This window comes from Stegodyphus dumicola, chromosome 1 (genome assembly GCF_044657685.1).
Source record: "Stegodyphus dumicola isolate Sdum_Otavi_A_Nest chromosome 1, ASM4465768v1".
In the NCBI taxonomy this organism is placed as follows: Eukaryota; Metazoa; Arthropoda; class Arachnida; order Araneae; family Eresidae; genus Stegodyphus; species Stegodyphus dumicola.
The window spans coordinates 232,474,616-232,493,621 of NC_140768.1; the positions used below are offsets into that span (position 1 = coordinate 232,474,616).

Genomic DNA, 19,006 nt, shown 5'->3' on the forward strand with positions numbered 1-19,006 from the left:
CTCAACATTCTTAAATTTAATTTTAAGTATTGGAATCATTAAATAAACATTTTCTATTCTACAATTATTAGTGAATGTGCTGGTTTCAGTTACGTCACTTCTCGACTTTTCATTTGCGGTTTTTTCTTGGCGATTGGAACACATTAAAGAATGGTGATTTTTATTACCATACATGCAAAAATGCTTTACTCGACATGTTTTACAAGTGTGTCCCCATCCAAAACAGGCACCTTTTTTAATTAATATATTTTTCTTAGCTTCTAATGTCATATTTCTAGCAGAAAAACATTCTTTAGTTGGGTGTCATATTTCACAAAAGAGTTAAAATTGCACTTACCTGGGCTCTCAGAATTCCACGTACTTACCAGCACAGCTGCAGTGGCAGATTCTAGATTTTTATATAATGTATCCTTTTTCTTAGAAATATGATTTGAACCAAACCCAGTGCGGGCTAACACGACCATTTCTTCTCCTTTCACTTCTTGTTTCAGGAAATTCAAAAAATTTGCAAGGCATCGGTCATCAGGCTGAGGTGCTTCTTTTAAATTTATGTTTCTCTCCCAAGCAATTAATACTTCTTCGGGCAGGCAGGATTCAACTAAAGTCATTAAGAAATCACCATACTTCTCTTGTGTTCTTCCAAAACTTTCTAAGGCTCTAATCTTGGTTTCTAAATCATCGTAGAGAGTAGGAAGATCCGTCTTCACACATCCACTGCTTGCATTACGCATAACCATGCTTAGAAGATCTCTAACGTATATCTGTACAAGTAAGTCTTCCCTTCCAAACCTCTTTCAAAGCTGGTAGATTGCTTTCGGATAATTCGACGCTGTTGTTGGAAAGCTTTCCACTACCCATGCAGCTTTGGACTGAGGAACAACTGCTTGCAGAAGGTACTTGAATTTATCTTCATCTGAAATCTTTAGATCTTCAGGAATCTTAGAAAACTGGCTGCAAAACATCAAAAATTCCTTCACTTCGCCATTGAATTTAGTTCGATCTTCGGCAGTTTAAATTTGCGTTTCTCTGGTAATTCAGTAGGTAAAGGATTCTTCAACAGCTTTTCGATTTGAGAACACAGTTCAAAATATGTATCTCTATAAGGCTCAGGTGAAATAAAATCTTCATATAGCTTTTCAGCTTCTTTAGATTGAAGAATCATGGATGTTACTTCCTTTTGGCAAATTTCAAATCAAACTTATCTTTAAGCTATAGTTCCAGAACCAAAAGTAGCTTCAAATCGTGAATATCTGATTTCAGTTCTGCATCAATTTTGTTTGCACATGCGGTAAAGGAAATTTTGAAAACAATAAAACTAATTTCGTCATAAACATTTGTTTTTACTTTATTAGGACAGAAATATAAATAGCAAACCTCGTAAAATTGTCCTCTAGAATTTTCTTGGTTTGTCTTTCATCCATGCCTATGGCAAAGAATTAATTTTATGAATTTCACATTTTATTTATGAAGGATGCATAAAGTTCGACACAAGCGTATTAGCATTCACCCTTAATACAAAATTTTATTAAAGTGTTTTAGATGTCCATGTTACTATAAATGTCATGTATTCTTGCATAAAATATTCATGCTGGAAACAATGTTTTACAGTCGTTATCTTATGCAGTAATCTTCATTAAATTAATAATTGTTTATCATTGAGAAACTGATTATTTTTGAAAAAATAAATTCTGAACACTTAACACTGTGAGCAAAACAGTTAAATTAAAATAAAATGATGTATTTGGTGCAACTTTAATTAATATTTGTGCAAGAAAGGTAGACTTTTTTATCTCGTACTTTATGAAATTTGGAAGCCAGGTTTTATACCAAATGGGTCATTCATTTTCATAGCTGCAAAAGTGAAAATAGAAGTTGCTCGAGGCTAATTACTCCAACAATGTTCATGTTTTACTCGAAGAAAAGTTAACCTGAAACTTAAGATGAAAGTAAAGCAATGCATATCTGCCAAGTAAATATATCTTAATGAAGATATTTAGCGAAAAGCTTCAGTTATTATTATTTGCTTGAATGTAACGAGGAACATAAGGACTATGAGAATTTTCTAAGGGAACTCGCTAGTATCTACGTCACACATTGTGAAAATTTTAAAAATTGAAGCATGCAGTTTATTTGCCTTGCTTCGAACCCATGTTGAATAAAAGTGTTCAGCACTCTTATTAATTCGGCCACTGTTAGGCCTTTCTGTTATTAAAAGTAATTGAAAATTCTATTTATAAATAAAAACAGTTCATAAATAAATTAGTTCTCATTTGGAAGTTATAATTAAGCCATTTGGAAGTTGTAATGAACGTAGCTACATACTGCTATTCCACAGACTACTTTTATAATTTCTGTGTGAAATTAGAATCCTAATTCTTAGAAATTTTTACAGATAAACAGCACTGTTAATGTTTGTCTGTATGATAAACAATACTGTTAATGTTTGTCGCCTTAAATACTTTTTGACTTAGTGATTATTAAAAAATAGCCTATTCAATAAAAGAAATTTATACTCTTTTTCGGATTCTTTGACATTTTGAATTCCTAACTACTAGGTTTTCTATAGTATTTAATTCAGGAATTTCTAAAGCAAATCTCCAAAGTGTGCTTTTATAAATATTTTACAAAATACATTTTTAAAATCAGATTAATTAAATTATTACTATCGGTCATAATTCTATTGTAAATAGTTTTTTATTAGTATTATTATTATTTATAAAGCCGGGTGAATAGTAGAATAATATATGCAGTGTTTTTTTGCAGATGCTTAGCTTATGATTTTTAGCTGGATGGCGGATTTAGTTTTTCTCACAGGCATAAGAGACACTGAATTATGTAAACTTGAGCTAGAGGAAAAAAAACAAGCATATAGATTTATTTAACAGTGTCTATTAATTTGTTTAAATGTAACTGGTTTCGTGAATATCACATTTACAGATCATGTCACTTCTGCTTTTCGCAAATATGGGGAAAAAAAAAAAAAGCAGGCATTGCTAAAACTGATTTGTTCGCATTTGTTATCAATCTTTAATTACTTCAGCAGTGGTTTGAAAAACCATTTTATATAGTTTAATATTAATAATATAATATTATTTAATATTATTGATAATAATATTAATGGTCAACTTCATCAATCTTTTTACTTGCCAAGAAATGCAAATGAAATAGCTGCATACATTACAGAGCTTACTCAAGCAAGAACGAAAAAAAACAGAGTTAGAAATTAGAGTCCTAAAATCCATTGCACCAGATGAGAATTTCTGGAATATAGTTGGTAGAAAGATTTCATTCTTGAGAACAGCATCATACAAGACAAAATCATTTTTTGATTCTTCATACATATTTGTGCAAATCATTGTTTTCAGTAATGAATATCACAAAATCTCAATTCCAGATGAACATCTTGATGATTGCTTACGAGCAGGAATATCATCACATTCTCCTAATTATGAAGCAATGGCAAATGAAGGCCAAATATCACATTGACTTTACGAATTGCAATTTTTAAAGAATTTTTATATCAGCAATTGTAAACCAAAGAACTTGTAAACTTTTGTCTGCATTATTTAGCAATTATTTAATACAAGTATACAATAATTAATTTTTATATTATAAAATTATATTTTTGGAATAATATTTTATATAGTATTATGTGTATTATTAACTATGCAGACCTATACATGTACCTTGAAAAAATAAATATGCTTGCTGCACCACCAGTATTCTAGAATGGTTCTAAGGTACAAAATGGTTGGGTGGATCTGGTTTAAGCCGCGAGAATGCGCATCGGGCCTGCGAGGCGCGGTCTTCACAAAAACGTAATACAAAAATTTCTCCCTTTGGTGAAATTTTTCGACCTTCTCAGTTGCTGCGCTTAAGGTCATGTACTTGTCATTCACAAGCATTTCCGGAATTTAACCCTTCATCTTTTTTCAGAAACTGAGTAACCAGGTTTTCCAGGCCCGAGGCACGCGCTCACATTGTCATTTAAAATTGTGAAAGAGATCAGACAGTTGCAAAAAGGTCTTGCTATTTGAGCTATGACGATAAAATGAAAAGACTACAGAAACTATTAGCCGAAGTGTCGACTGATGAAGATACAATTAATGAAGAAAACGAAGAAATAGTTGGTGAAGAACAGTGTAGTGATCACCAATCCAATTCTGAAGAGGCTAAGCGATAAATCTAGAAATGAATTAAGTAATTTTGTGTCCGTCAGCGAATTATTATCTTGGCAAATATAATGTGACAAAATGGAATAAAAAAGAACCAAGACTTGCTGTGAGAACTCTTGCTCACAACATTATGAGAAAATTGCTCGAAAATGTTTGTGAAGCAAAATTTGTGTCCTTCTCTATGAATTCTTGGCAACTGCTTATGGATCAAATAATAGTAAAAATTCTAGTAGATTGTGTAAACATTTATATCGAATCCATCGCCGTCAAATTTGAAAGATAGAGATATGCTTGGTCCACAAATATTACAGAAAATCAGAGCATTTATCGGTCTTCTTTATTCTCGACCTTTGGGTGACTGTCGGAACAGTGCTTGACATTTTTCATCGAACAATATCTAACAAACGTTTTTTTATTTCTGATGAAGTGTTTGAGATTTGATGACATAAGAGATTGCTTTTCTAGAAGGGAATGTGCTATGTGCGAGAAAAATGTTTGTGGTAAACACAGCACAATTATTTGCAAAAAAATGTGAAATGTAAGTTTTATTTTGAAATTATTGTTGTAAAAATTTAATATCGCATAAATTAGTATTAAATTTCATTTGCGCTCAAAAAGAAATCAGTTTAATTTTTTTTTTTTTTTTTTTTTTGTTAATGATAAATAATTTCAATCTTAAAATTGTTTTAAAATACAATTTTATTAGACTTATTAAATTAAAAATATATTTCTATATTTTATATACTCTTGTTTTTATTATTAAATTTTTTTACACAAGCAATTTTATTTTTGTTTTGTTAAGAAAAACGCTTCAGGCTTATGGAGTCCGACACGCGTCCTCGCGTAGCTAAAAGTAGCACATGTCTTCGCAGGTTAACATAAGCAGAGGAAAGCTTGCAGTAGATCTTGCAGGATTGGGTTTGAAGGAAAAAATGGCTATGTATTTTAAATGCTAGAACTTTGATTTAAACTAATTGGGGCTTAAAGCTAAGAACATAATGAAAAAATAGCTAGTAAATCTTTTTACTACCTTTTTTTTTTCTTCGTTATTTCCTTTCCTTTAAGCCAGAATTAGTTTGAACTGTCCAGGCCACTTGTATAGCGGGGAAGGATGATTTTTCTTCATTTTACTTAAAATGGAAAATCAAAGTCCTTCTCTTTCATTTTTGCTAATCACATGACAAAAAATGGGGAAAAGATATCCTTCCTTATAATAATGGGATTATGGACTGGGTGAGTGAATGTTTTTCATTTATGTTTTATTGCATTTAAGAAAGGAAAACTTTTTATTCTAAAATTTCATAACATCAATTTAGTACCCCTAGATGCTGCACCCAGGGACAGATGTCCCTGTTACCCTCCCTAGTTATGCCACTGAATATCACATAAGAATTAAGGTGCCAAAAGAACAGCATGGAGTTAAAAGTTCTGTGTTTGAGATTATCAAGTGTGTGCACTCTGGATCTTGAAATTAATATATTACCATATGTTTGAGATATATGAATTAATGTGATGCTGCTAATTTTTAACAAAATTAATGTAATTCTCAGCTTTAAAATAATAATGCTTTATTTGGAAGAAGGTATAATGCATTTTAACATGCAGCTGTTATTTTCAGAAAACATGACATGTATTTCTGTAATTATTTCACTTTAGTTTGGTGAAGTTCTTTCAGTCTGTAAATTTGTATATTATTTATATATTTTTAAATTAAATGTGTTATGTAAAGTCCAAATCATAAATCTTTTACTTATTACTCACATGAAGTAGAAGAAACTTTTTTTTTGGCATGGTATACTTCATGCTCATAACTAAAATCATTGTGCATGTGACAAAGTGAGAGAAATGTTATTTCAAAATAATTTTTCAGTAATACTGAAAATAATATTCAGGGCTTTGGTAAGAATGTTTAAGAATTTAGACTTTTTATTTACGTTATTTTAATTGATTTTTATGTTTAGATTTAACATGTCATTTATATATTGGTCTTATGTTTTAACTAATAATAATCCTCAAGTAATGTAATGAATTATACTTACAGAATATGAAGGAAGGCAAAAAAATTACTATGTCACGAGATCAAGTATTCAAAAAAAGGGGAGAATTATTTGCTTTAAGGTATAATAATACTTCTCAATATAAAAAAAAAAAAAAAAAAAAAAAAAAGTTTCAAAAGTAATTTTAAATGTGAATTGTAATAACAATATTTGATTACAGGCATGTTATAAATTTGAGTTCAAATTTATTAGACACTCCGGATTTTTATTGGAATCGCCAAGATCTTGAAATTTTATATCACCAGACTTGTGAGCATTTAAATATAGCAGAAAGAACTAAGGTAATTGTTTACATTTCAGAAGAATTCAAATTTGGTTATAGATTTTTGCTAAAGTATTAAATATATCTTATATATATATCTTTCAGGTAATGAATAATCGCCTGAATTATTGCTCTGAATTAATAGATTTGCTTGGCAATCATATGAGTGATAAGCATCATGTGCGTTTAGAATGGATGATTATTATTTTAATCATGGTTGAGGTAATATTTTATTTTTAACTTTCTTACATTAGTGTTCAGGATTTTCATTTGTAAATTTTTTTGGCATTTGTTGGATCTTGCACTTCATAGTCATTCAAAAGTATTATAATGTTTTATTTTATTAATATTTTATTAATAAAACATTTCAAAATATTAAAGAAAATATTTTAAATAATTTTGTCTTACAATTTTACAGACTGAAATAGTTTTCTTTTTAATTGGATATTTATGTTTTAAAATATGTATACTATACAATATCAGTTTTATTTAATGTCGGTAGACAGACAACATTATGCTCTTTCATGGTCAAACTTATTTCTTTCCAATGCTTAAGGCAGTGATATACTTATCTGTTTGCTCAGTCTTATCACTTTACCTGCAGAAATGAGAGAAACCTTACTTTGAAGCAGAACATTAATGTTACCATGGTAATTGACCTTAGTCGAGAAGTACAAACCTTGCAGTACAGTAACTTTGGTTTTACTTAGCTGTAATTAGAATAAATTCTGAAATTCATATGAAGTGTCATATAATTAGGATTATAAGGCTCACAGTTTGTAATTCTTGTAAAGTGCTCACTTTGTCTAATTTATGCTAGTCTAAAATTAGGATGCTATGTTTGGACATCATTATGCTTTTGTTTTAATTTTTGTATCAGTGAAAATAATTAGGTGTAATGAAACTGTGTTTTTATTGCTGTCTTTTAAAAGAAGCATTAAATTTACCATAACAGTAAAATAAGTGCCTCTGATTTATGGTGCTTTTAGAAATTGATTTATTTATTTAATTAATGGAATTAGTTTTTTTTAAATAAAGTTCCTTTTTCTTATGTTTTTTAATCCCCCCCTCCAAATGAATGGAAAGTTTATTTTCTACCTTGATGTTTCTATTAAAAAAAATTATTTTTTTATAAAATTAGTGAATTTTGAAAGCTGTTTCTCATGTAACCATCTCTTATAATATTTTTAGATATTCTAATGTGTTTTATTTAGGATTAATTTGATAAACAAGCAATGGCACAGTGGCTGGCGCGTCACACAATAGCACCACGGGTTCGAGGTTCAAATCCCAGGCTGGGCAAGGTTAACTTAGCCTTTCATTCGTTAAGTGTGTCGATAAATTGAATACTAAGTTCACTTGGGGACTATCACTTGTTCAGGGCATATGCAACCCGGTGCCGCGGTCAAGAAAGCAGATATCAGGGCACTGCAGCCATGGTTCACTAAAGACTGTTGTGCCATTTAGTTTTTAAATTACAAATATTAAAGAACAGCTGATATTATTAGCACAGTACAGTTTATCATTATCTCTGTATTCTCTAGTGTGCTAGTCTAAAGCTATCTCACAATCACCATAAAGTGCTCCACACATGATGGAAGTGAGCTTTGTATTAAAAACAAAACAATATAGAAGTCATAAGTATCAAAATAATAGAAGTATTATTTTAGACCAGTAATTCTCGATTTCTTTTGCTCCATGCACCTCTTTCACCATTTCCCCCCTCCCCCCATTCCAAAGCTCGAAAATTTATATATATATTTAAATTTAGATTATTTTGTAATGTGTTTTATAAAAAGAAAAGAATAGAAAAGGTTGATAAATAACAAAACTTGAATAAGAGTTTCCTCCGTGCACCTCTGTCACCATTTCCCCCCATTCCAAAGCTCGAAAATGTATATATATATATATTTAAATTTAGATTATTTCATAATGTGTTTTATAAAAAGAAAAGAATAGAAAAGGTTGATAAATACCAAAACTTGAATAAGAGTTTCCTCCTGAAACTATAAAATTCCCCCTTGGTTGAGGACTGTATACAGTTGAAAATGGATTATAAGTTTCATATTAATGCTTCCAGATCATGTGATTTTTCTCAGATTTGCTACTTTTGACAAATCTGCACTACAATAATTTAGGTCTATCTGATTTTTCAAATTTTCTGCGATCCCATCATTTCCTATTGCTACATTTTGCTGTACTGTTTTTAGCATATGATTACATTCCTCTATAATGGTGTGATGGGAAAGCAAAAATTAAGATGCTATTTTAGAAAGTGCATGAATGCCTACATCTTCGAAACTACAAATGTTACAATCAATCTAAATATATCATTAGATGAATGAAAGAGCACATAAGCAAACACACATAAAGATTTAATTGGCCAAAGCATATACATTTAGTAAAATAGCAAAATTTTGTTAAAGCTTTGTGCGCATGTGCGACACCGTATATTTCGCAAGGTCGTCTGGTAAACTGTTGCACATAGACAATCAGTGTCTTTGAGTAGTATATGCTGCATTTTATTAGTCCAAAGGGGCTTTTTCCCTGGAGGACTATTGTTTTCATTTTGAGATTCTGCGTTGAATCACTATAAATGTCCGTTGTTTCACGTTTCAAACTGTTGCCACCAAATATTAGAGTCTTGCTTTATATTTGAAGAAATTAAATAATGAAAAATCTGTATAAATGTATGTCTAGTTCTCACATTGTGATAAAACAACGGTACATAGAGCCATCGAATTTTGAATGATGTAATCCTCCTACGAATATGGGCATGTGGAAGGCCAAATTTGGAATTTGTTTTATTATCGATTTCATATTTTGTAAAACGTTAAGGAATTTTTTAGTTACAAACTCAACAATTTAAAAGCAAGCAATGGCAACCCTCTATGGCGGGAGGGGGGGGGACCTTTTTATCTCCAGCAGGCACGGAACTGTATATCAGAAATTCTAAAGATATGCTCATTTTAAAATTATTTTGCGACATTGCTACTGAATGGAATTTTATGGTTTAAGTGAAAAGAACATGCTATTTAATAAATAAAGGTAGCATACAAAACATTAAAAAAAGCCTCTTTGGACGTAATTTAAAATCTGAAACCTTTCAGATTTTTTTTTTGGAGGGGGGGCTTGTATTTATTTATTTATTTATTATTTGCTGTACTTTATTTTACCAAGCTAGTGGTATTGCGATTTATAGAAATTTGATGAGTGTACCACATTTTGTATGAATAGAATTTACTGAGAATTATATTATGAGAGAATAGAGGGTTTAGGAGCAGGTGATATTTCTATAGTTGATGTAATTGTTAATAGACAGATTTACTTTACTAAATATATGTTAATTCAGAAGATTTGAAGATGTTCATGTTTAGTGCATTGATCTGTGCAAAATATTACAGGGGCTTGCAAAATTTAAATCAGATTATAGCTGCTGTGTTAACTAAAGTGTGAATCATGAGTAGCATGAAAACATTCAACACCACCTCTAAAAATGCTTAGCTTTAAATACCCAGCCATATTTGAGAATTGGTTAGAAAGAATGTAAATACACAAGACAAGCAAAAAGCATAACCAGAATTCTTAACAGATTCTGCATCAAGAGAGAGAAAAAAAAAAAATCATTTAAAAAAGTGAATAGCATAAATCAGTGAAATAAAACTTGCTGTATTTCTTGCTTGCCATGCATCAGTATGTGGTCCATGGATTATTTGAGTGAAATTTTTAAGAAAGAGGTACCTTCAAATGCATCATATGAAATTTTACACAGGATGAAATGCATAGCATTGCTAATGAAAGCTATTTCACTTATATTGCTCAAATAACAAGTAATAAATCTAAATTTTTTTCTAAAATTCGATAAGTCTACAGATATTTTATGCCACAAAACATCCATTATAAGAACATATACCAGCATCTATGCTTATGTTATTATAATGGAAAGGAAAATATCAAGACAGTTATTAGGACTCATTTGACTACTGCTAGTGCATTGTATAAGCATTCGAAAGTTTGTTTCCTTTGTACTCAAATTGTCTTTCATTCATTTAAATTGCAATTTTAATGCTTATTTTTTTGAGCTCATGGATCAAAGATTATATTACTGGTGGTTGAGCCAGCTTCATAAAAATAATTGCAATAAAGGGGAAAATATTGCAAGAGGAATGCAAGACAAAAAATGGACACCTTAATACTAATGTTAATGATTTTTTTGCCCTACAATTTTTTTTTCAATTATTCATTTCAATACCAAATGATAATGTGTTGCTTTTTAGCCCCTGTGGTAGATGTTGGATACTCAAACAGTGAAAGAGAAATGCTAAATTTAAATCAGATTATACTTAAATTTATAAGTCATTCTTCAATAGCTTCATAAGCCATTCTTCTGATTATAATATTGTTAAGAACTAAACAATTGAAGCAACGTAAAAATTAAAGCAATACCAGATTTCTAAATAACAACACAAACAAATTTAGCAAAGGAAGAACTGCTTGTACTAGCAATCTGGTTCTGACGAAAGGAAATAAGTTCAACGTTCAGAACAAAAAATTAACTGGAATGCATTAACAATTAAAGTAAAACAAGAAACGATGAATAGAAAAGAAAAAAAAAAAAGAAAAAAAAAATCATTTAAAAAAAAGTTAGTACAGTAGCATAAAGAATTCAAACATGAGGAAGCATCTAGCAATGCATATGAACAAATTTACTGAGAATTAATTAAAGGAATTAAATAATAAAAATTAGTAATTTGGTTTTAAGATTTTGTCAAAACTAATGTATGTAGTAAATTGACGAAGGATCAAATTATGTCCATAACTTGACCCATGGAGACTAAATTTATGATGAGTTCACATGTCGTGACCCCATGAACTTATGATGTCATAAAACATATGTGATCTGTGGTGCCACATGCTACTTTTGAATCTCCTTCTGTTACATTAGCTCGAGAATTTCTGGCAACACTGCTTCATAGCATGGCTTATCAATAATATTAGCAAGATCTTACCCCTTCATTATTCCTTATTTATTAACCTTCCGGATTTTATCCTGCAGCCGTGCTTTATTGTTCTGATTCAAAATATGTTTAATGTACAATTTAATTGAATAATAAGAAATTAATCAAGTTTGTTGGTTGTAACAATTTTGAGGTCTAGTTTGAAAGAAAATTGCTTTTTTATTTCCAAAAATACTGCAGTGCCCTTAAATCCATTCTAAAAAAATTTCTTTCCTCCCCCCCCTCCCCATCTCAAGAACTGAATTACCCAATGCAGGAGAATTTCTGTTGATAAAGGAAATGGTGTAATGGTTATTGCTGCATGTAAATGGGAGAGCAAAATATTTTCTCAAATTTATGATTTAAACCCAATTATTCTTCATTGCAATTTAAAGCTTAAAAAATAGAAATTCAGAAAAATTTTCTGAACTTGCTATTGTACAAGCATCAGAATGTGACTTACCTATATGTATTTATAATCAATCACATACTTTGTATTCAATACCTATAGTTATTAAGATACAGCATCTGAAAACATTTCTTGAGCAAGTCCCAGTATTTCTGTTTGAATTATATTCTAACTGAACTAAGGAGTGTGGATCCACTCCTTGTGATGCATTCCGGGCAATGGTTATATACAAAGGGGTCTGCACCATTTGGTGTATATCCTCAACAACACTTTGCAAATAATTAAAATTAGTTTTTTGTTTCCTTAATAGTTGTTCATTTGCTTTTTATGATTTCATATTTTCTGATTATCTCATTTATAACTGTATTAAAATTCCTTTTTAGGTTGTATTTGAATGTTTGCATTTTGCTGACAGATTTATCCATTGATAGTCTTCAAATAAGGTATGATTTTTAGTATTATATACATAATTTTACAATGCATTTCTAAAACACTTGTCTTGTAATGTGTTATCTTCTTACTAAAAAACTGGAGTTAAAGCCAGGAATTACTGACACAACTAATTATATGGAGAAAAGTTGAAAGATACTTTTTTAAACTAACAGATTTATGTAAGTGCCAAAATATTAATTCAAAATTGTGATTTGATAATTTTACTGTTCTCTTTTTTTTTTTCTCTGTTGCTATTGTGATTCTTATCATAACAAGTAGTTAAAATTATGATTTTTGAAGAGTACATTTCCCAATACAGATTTAATTAAATTATTTGTATTGCCTTTTCTGTATTCCAGTTATAGGACTTGCACTTTCATGCTGTCTTTGATTCAAATATTTACTTTTTACCCCATTTTGGTAGAAAATTTGGATAAAAATTAAATACAGTGTTTTAATTTTATATTTAAAAAAATCTTGTCTGGTTGACATAGGATTTCAAAAAGCGAATTACTGTAAAATATAGTATATAATATTATGTAAGGTGTAAATTATGTAGAATGTACTGTTGTAAACTAGTAAAATATAAATTTTTGGAAAATGTTTAAATAATTTTATTTTTAATTTCTAGTTGTTTGATCTAGGAAATTTCTTATTGCATGAGAGCTTTTTATTCATGTGATTAACTATGACCTGTTTTCTTAAGGAAATCTGTTTTCTTTAATCCTTTTCTCTGCACATGTAACTTGAATGCGAATCAATTTCTGATATAAAGTCTTCACTGAAAGTATATCTCCTAAGGAAGGTAGCTCTCATGTACTTTGTCCTTATTAAATACCATGCAGTATTTTATGCAGTTAGTTTTGAATTTTGAAAAAATTTAAAGTTTTTAATTAGGTTTTGGCACTTTTTTTTAGGAAGTATGCAGTATTATATTTATTTTCTAAACAAGTTGCAATCACAGCAAAGTTGGATATGCTGAAATTTTGTATAATTAGAAATGAATGTTGAAGTGTAGAATTTGAAATTAATGATAACTTCCATCTGTTAGTTGAATTTTTGGTTAGCCAAATTCAAATTGGGGGGGGGGGAGATTTGGCTCAAATTTTGAGCTCAGTTATTTTGCAGCATTTATATTTGACCTGTGTTGTTTCTAAGTGAATAAATTTAGTACTGAAGTGATGTGTTGATTATTGTTGGGGCTTTTATTGTTAAGTGAAAAGCCTGTAAAGTCATATTCATTAGATAGTTTTGTTATCATTTGCTGTTGCTTTTGAAACATCTATATAGAATAAATAAAATGAGTATATTTATCAACAAATATCCTACACAGCATAACATTTCATATTCTGACTACCTCTAGAAGTGAAGTGTATTTCATAGAACATACACATTGGTATAGAATGTTGGTTCTCTAAAGTAGTCACATCCACAGAATATTAAAGTTACCTAGAACCATGGATGGTCATCTTAGGGTGGTTTCATTGCATATAAGTATTTTTTATTTAAAAAAAAAATGTTTAGCCTAGTTTTAGAGTGAGAAAAAAGTGAAGCAGGATTAGACCTTTTTTCTCACTCTATTGGCTTTACCTGAAATTTTGTATTGAAATATATTGTAGTATTTATATCGTGCTCAGTATTTGTCACACTTTTTTTTTTAATGTTTAGTAAATTATGCAAATCATCCAAAGCAGGAGCAATCATCTGCTGAAGCAATCAATGCAAATCTATCTACTGAAGCAGGAGAAGGACCCATATGGAAGACTTTGTGAGGGAAAATTAGTTGGTGTTTATGTTTGTATTACATTTAGAGAAAATCCTAAAAACTTAATGTAGCAGGATTATCAACTGCCAGGAATCAAACCTGGCAAAAATGAGTAGTGTTCTGTTGTTTTTTAGTTACTCATTATCATATGTACAGGCATTGTCACTTTTCAATATTTTTTAGTTACCTTTATCATTTCAAATGGTTATGTATTTCATAATATGACTTAGTTCTTCAGTTTATATGATTAATTTGTAATTCTTTGAAATAATATGACTTTATATTTGTATACAGTAATTTTTAAGGGAAAAATTATTTATTATTGTTTTGATTTGTAAAAAAAAATATTGATATTACCAGTGAAATGTCTGTTAAAAAAAAAAAATACAAAGATTTCACCACGAGCTAAAGCTGGTTCAAGAAAAGGAGGGGTGCTTCTGTTTTTGAGACATTTGAATATGCATCTTTATTAATAAAAATTACTTAATTATGATGTGCTATTAGTGGATTCTATAAAAGGTCAATTAAATTTTAAAGGACATCATGTAGAAAATTCCATATTTTATGATTTTTTTCGATGTTGTACATTTATTATGATTTATATAGTTGTATACTTTGTGCGATCTGTAGAAACATGACTGCATGTGTTCTGTTTTTTCTCATGAATACTGATTTTGATATGTAGTTGTATATATATATGAGGGCCATGTCTGCTAGTTTATTTTAATTATTAAATATAAATGTTTTCATTAATGATTTTTTAATTTTATTTTAGTAGCATATAAAATACCTTGTTTGAATTAAAATTGCATGAATTCCACTATAAAGTATTAAATGATTTTTTTTTTTTTTTTTTTTTTTTTTTTTTTTGTTTGTTTGTTTGTTTAAATTATTTTTAATGTTTGTCTTAAACTTTTAAATTATTCTTAAAATTTGTTTGTTTAAATTATTCTTCCCCCTCTAAAACATGTATTAAAAAAATTCTTATATTTTAATACCTGAAAGCTGAAAACAAGTTTGTTCCGTTGTAATGTGATGAATGCAATCATAAATTGAACTTCTTTTTATAACAAATATTTACTCATACATACATATGATATATAAACTTGATGATGGCATGTAGTTGCCAACACTTTTCTAATTTCAGATATAATGGTACTGAAATAAGTAATTGTTACATCTTGATTATTAATCAATCTGTTTAAAAAGATCATATTTTTAAATACTATAATTTGCAATACTTGCTGTATTTATAATGACCCAATTTTCGTGGCATTGTGAAAACAATAGTACTTATTTCCAGATGTTAATAAATTAAATACTCCTTATTGTGCCAGCAATAAATTTAATTAAACTCTGGGTAAAATTTGTTTTTATTGTATTTAATTTGCAAAAAGAATTTTATCGTGCATTTATTACTCTTAATATTTTGGTGATATAAGAGGCTAGTTGTTATTTATAGTGTTATTTATTCAACTTACAGCAGTAAGTGGTTTTGATAATTTGTACTAAAATGCAGCCTGAATATTTATTTAAAGTAAAGGAAGACTTGATTTTCTTATTAAATTTATGGATACATTTATTTTATTTGATTAAAAAAAATAAACTTTTCTAACCAGAAAATATTTGTTTCATATTTTGATATTAAAATATTAAACATGGAACCCTTTTATGATATTATTTAATAATATTTTGCACAGAATTATTAAAAAATTAATATAGTTTATTTTTGGATGTCAAATGCAAGTTTTGGGCATTAAATATCAAGAATTATTGTTTTAACAGGGTTCATACAGTCCTTAAAAGTCCGACCAAAATCGGCAGAAGGTCCTTAATTTTAATCATCTGAAATTTCTGTCTGTTTTTACGACTGCCATCTTGAGTGTGAATTAATATTTTGGAGGAATATTTTTGGCGATTCGCTGACAAATATGGTTATCTTTTGAATGGGTTCATGGGTTATAATTTGTTCCTATTTCTAATTATAAATGCTGGGATAGAGTTTCTGAGCACGAAGTGAAACATAAGCATTTCGAAATTATTTCATTTTTTATAATGAAGAGCTCTTAAAGAACTTTTCCCTTTTGGGGGATGGGAATTTTTTTTATTAAATGGTTCTAAATTTGGCGATTTTAAGATCAGTTTCTATAGAAAATTTTTATTTCTGAGATCTGGGGATTTTTCAACGATTTTTTCAGAACATTGTAACATTGATAAATTTCATTTAAATAATGGTAATTTTTTGGAATTGTATTTAAGAAATAACATTAAAATAAAGCATTTGTATTTTTTGCTGTCATATTATAAAGTTCCATTTTGGCCACTTATTATACAATAATTTTTAATGTGAAAAATAAGCAAGGTATAATGTTGTAAAGCTCCTTTTACGAAACATTTCTTAGCAAAAGCAAAATAGCTATGTAATTAATTAAAAATCTATTTTAAAATTTTTCATGGTGTTTATCGAGTTTTTCCCATGTAATTTTCTCAGAATATGCATCAGTTTTCTACAGAGCTTAACTTGCGACCAAGCCCACAGGAGCCCTGCTCCGGTACTTCTTTAGTTTTGCGGTTAAATCATAATTCTACCCGGATCCCTACACTTCTTTTATGTACCTGAGCAAAATTTCAGTAGAAATTACATCTTGAAAATTTTATTTTTAGTAATAAAATTATATTAAAAATCGCTTATTAAATTTTAATTTATCTCTTCGTATTTTGTTAAATTTTAACTTTCACTGTTTAATTATTTTAAGCATTTATTAGTGAATTATTTAATTTTTTTTAATTATTAATGATTTTATTAGTCATGCTGTTACAGAATTGGTAGGGGTAATTTTTCTTTAGGATTTTAGACATTGCAGCTTGGAAAGTTTAGAAAGATATGAAGGTAAGATTTATAGATCCACGATTACAGAAGATTCCAGAAAAATGTGACAAAATGAAAAATATCCCTATGGTATTAACACATAATTTCTTACTTTTTGGAGAATGTCTGGAAGAACAGTGAAAACATTAGTTTTGTAGTTGAAAGTTTTACTTCTGATACTAGAATCTTCTTAACATTTTTATCTTCCTTTATTTTCTCTACTTCTCATTAGACATGAGCATGGAGAATATCAGAAATGTTTCTAATCTTATCATATGGACAGGCATTATAGAAAAAAAATGTTTTTTACTAATAAAGAAATTGAAAACTGAAAATTTAAAAGAATCATCTAATATGTCTTAATGCATCATATACATGGCTGGCACTAGGCATTTTCCCACCTGATGTAGTTTCTGTGGATCTTAAATACTGCTTGCAGTGCCTGTTCTAAATGCTAAAAGTTTTGCCATTTCTAGATTTTGTTGCTCGGTGTGTCAATAAATTCTGAAAATTATGCCACATCAGCTCTGTAACCGAACCTTATCATATATATTTTATATTTCTTCTGAATGTTCATATTACTAAAGAAATAAAATTAGCAGCTTTTTCTATACATTCTAAATGCATTTATTTTATTTAGAATAACATAAATCTTTAATTAAATCTAAAAATTCTAAAATGAAAAGGAAATGGGGAAGAAAGAAACTGAATACATAAAGAGAAAGAAAATTATTCTTCAATGATATGTTCAGTTATTATTATGTAACTTACCCAGTTGTTTACAATTTCAGCCTTTACTCTAATTTCCCATTTCTATTTCCTTACCAGAATGCAAATTACTTACAGTTTTTAAACTGAGGTTTTTGGAGTGTAAGACAAGAGTGTTTCTGACCTCCACTTGCTCCCTGCATTAGTACCTGCCAGCTCTTATAATTTGTAATTATTTGTCTTCGCATTACCACTGCCGACATTTGATTTTTTTACGACGATAGAGTTACTGAGTCAGCTTAAGATGAAATTAAGTTTTATAGTCTTTGACCGCTAGTCGATATTTTTAGTTTGAATTTCACTCTTCTTGTTTAATTACATCACCACGAGCTGCAGTTGATTTTGTTAGCATAAGAACATGCCTCTATGTTCTAAGTTCTTTTTAAATAAGAAGCTTATTTAAATCTTTGTCTGACTTTGTAGTTACTTTCAGACACAGCCATAATTTGCTTTACAACTGCCGGGGGTTTTGCAACTATTTAACTTTTACCAGATCAAATAAACCCTCATAAGTACATTGTGGAGAGGTTGACAGGTTAGGAGATAAAACACGCAGAAACTAGTGAGGACATTCTTTTGCATATTGAGACAAATTTATAATTGTTAGTAAAGATGATTCAAGAGAAGGAAATCGATATAAATTACCCAAAATGTCTGGGAAGGCTTCAAATTAAAAAGATGCATAACTATTTTGTTGAGTTTTGTTGCTACAAAACATAAATGTTTTTGTAGCTTTTAATATGTAATTATCCTAATATCGTTTAAGAATCAATGTCATAAATTATAGGTATTTTAAACTGTGAAATTTCATTAGATTGTGATTTTACTACGGCTAAAAAATAAATAAAATTTAATAGTGGCCATGTAAATCCATAATGATTAAGGTTATCTAATACCTAATTTAATTACTTATAACTAACTGCTTACACTGATTCAGAAGTCAAACAACAAAAATCAGCGTTAATTCACAAAATTTTCACAGGACTAGTTTCGATCGTTTTACCGAACCATCATCTTCAGCTGCAAACCCGCAAAACCTGCAACCTTTGCGGGTTTGCAGCTGAAGATGATGGTTCGGTAAAACGATCGAAACTAGTCCTGTGAAAATTTTGTGAATTAACGCTGATTTTTGTTGTTTGACTTCTGAATCAGTATTTATTCGGCGTGTTATTGTGTCTTAATTAACTGCTTACACTTAAAAATTATCTCTGCATATTAAAGTGAGTTATTGCCTTTCATTAACCCTTACTGTGATCACAACATAAAACACAA

The 19,006-nt window shown here is 29.3% G+C and overlaps 1 protein-coding gene across 2 annotated transcripts in view; it reads left to right on the forward strand.

Annotated features, from left to right (window-relative positions):
* LOC118200316 (required for meiotic nuclear division protein 1 homolog) overlaps window positions 1-15,720 on the forward strand; it is a 58,279-nt gene extending 42,559 nt beyond the window's left edge. For both annotated transcript variants that reach the window (XM_035372271.2, XM_035372273.2), the window contains 5 exons: window positions 6,217-6,293; window positions 6,393-6,513; window positions 6,600-6,716; window positions 12,284-12,343; window positions 14,001-15,720. In XM_035372271.2, coding sequence (XP_035228162.1) covers window positions 6,217-6,293; window positions 6,393-6,513; window positions 6,600-6,716; window positions 12,284-12,328 — 360 coding nt within the window. In that variant the 3' untranslated portion in view covers window positions 12,329-12,343; window positions 14,001-15,720. The remainder of the gene's footprint in view (window positions 1-6,216; window positions 6,294-6,392; window positions 6,514-6,599; window positions 6,717-12,283; window positions 12,344-14,000) is intronic.
* Window positions 15,721-19,006: the final 3,286 nt, after the last annotated feature.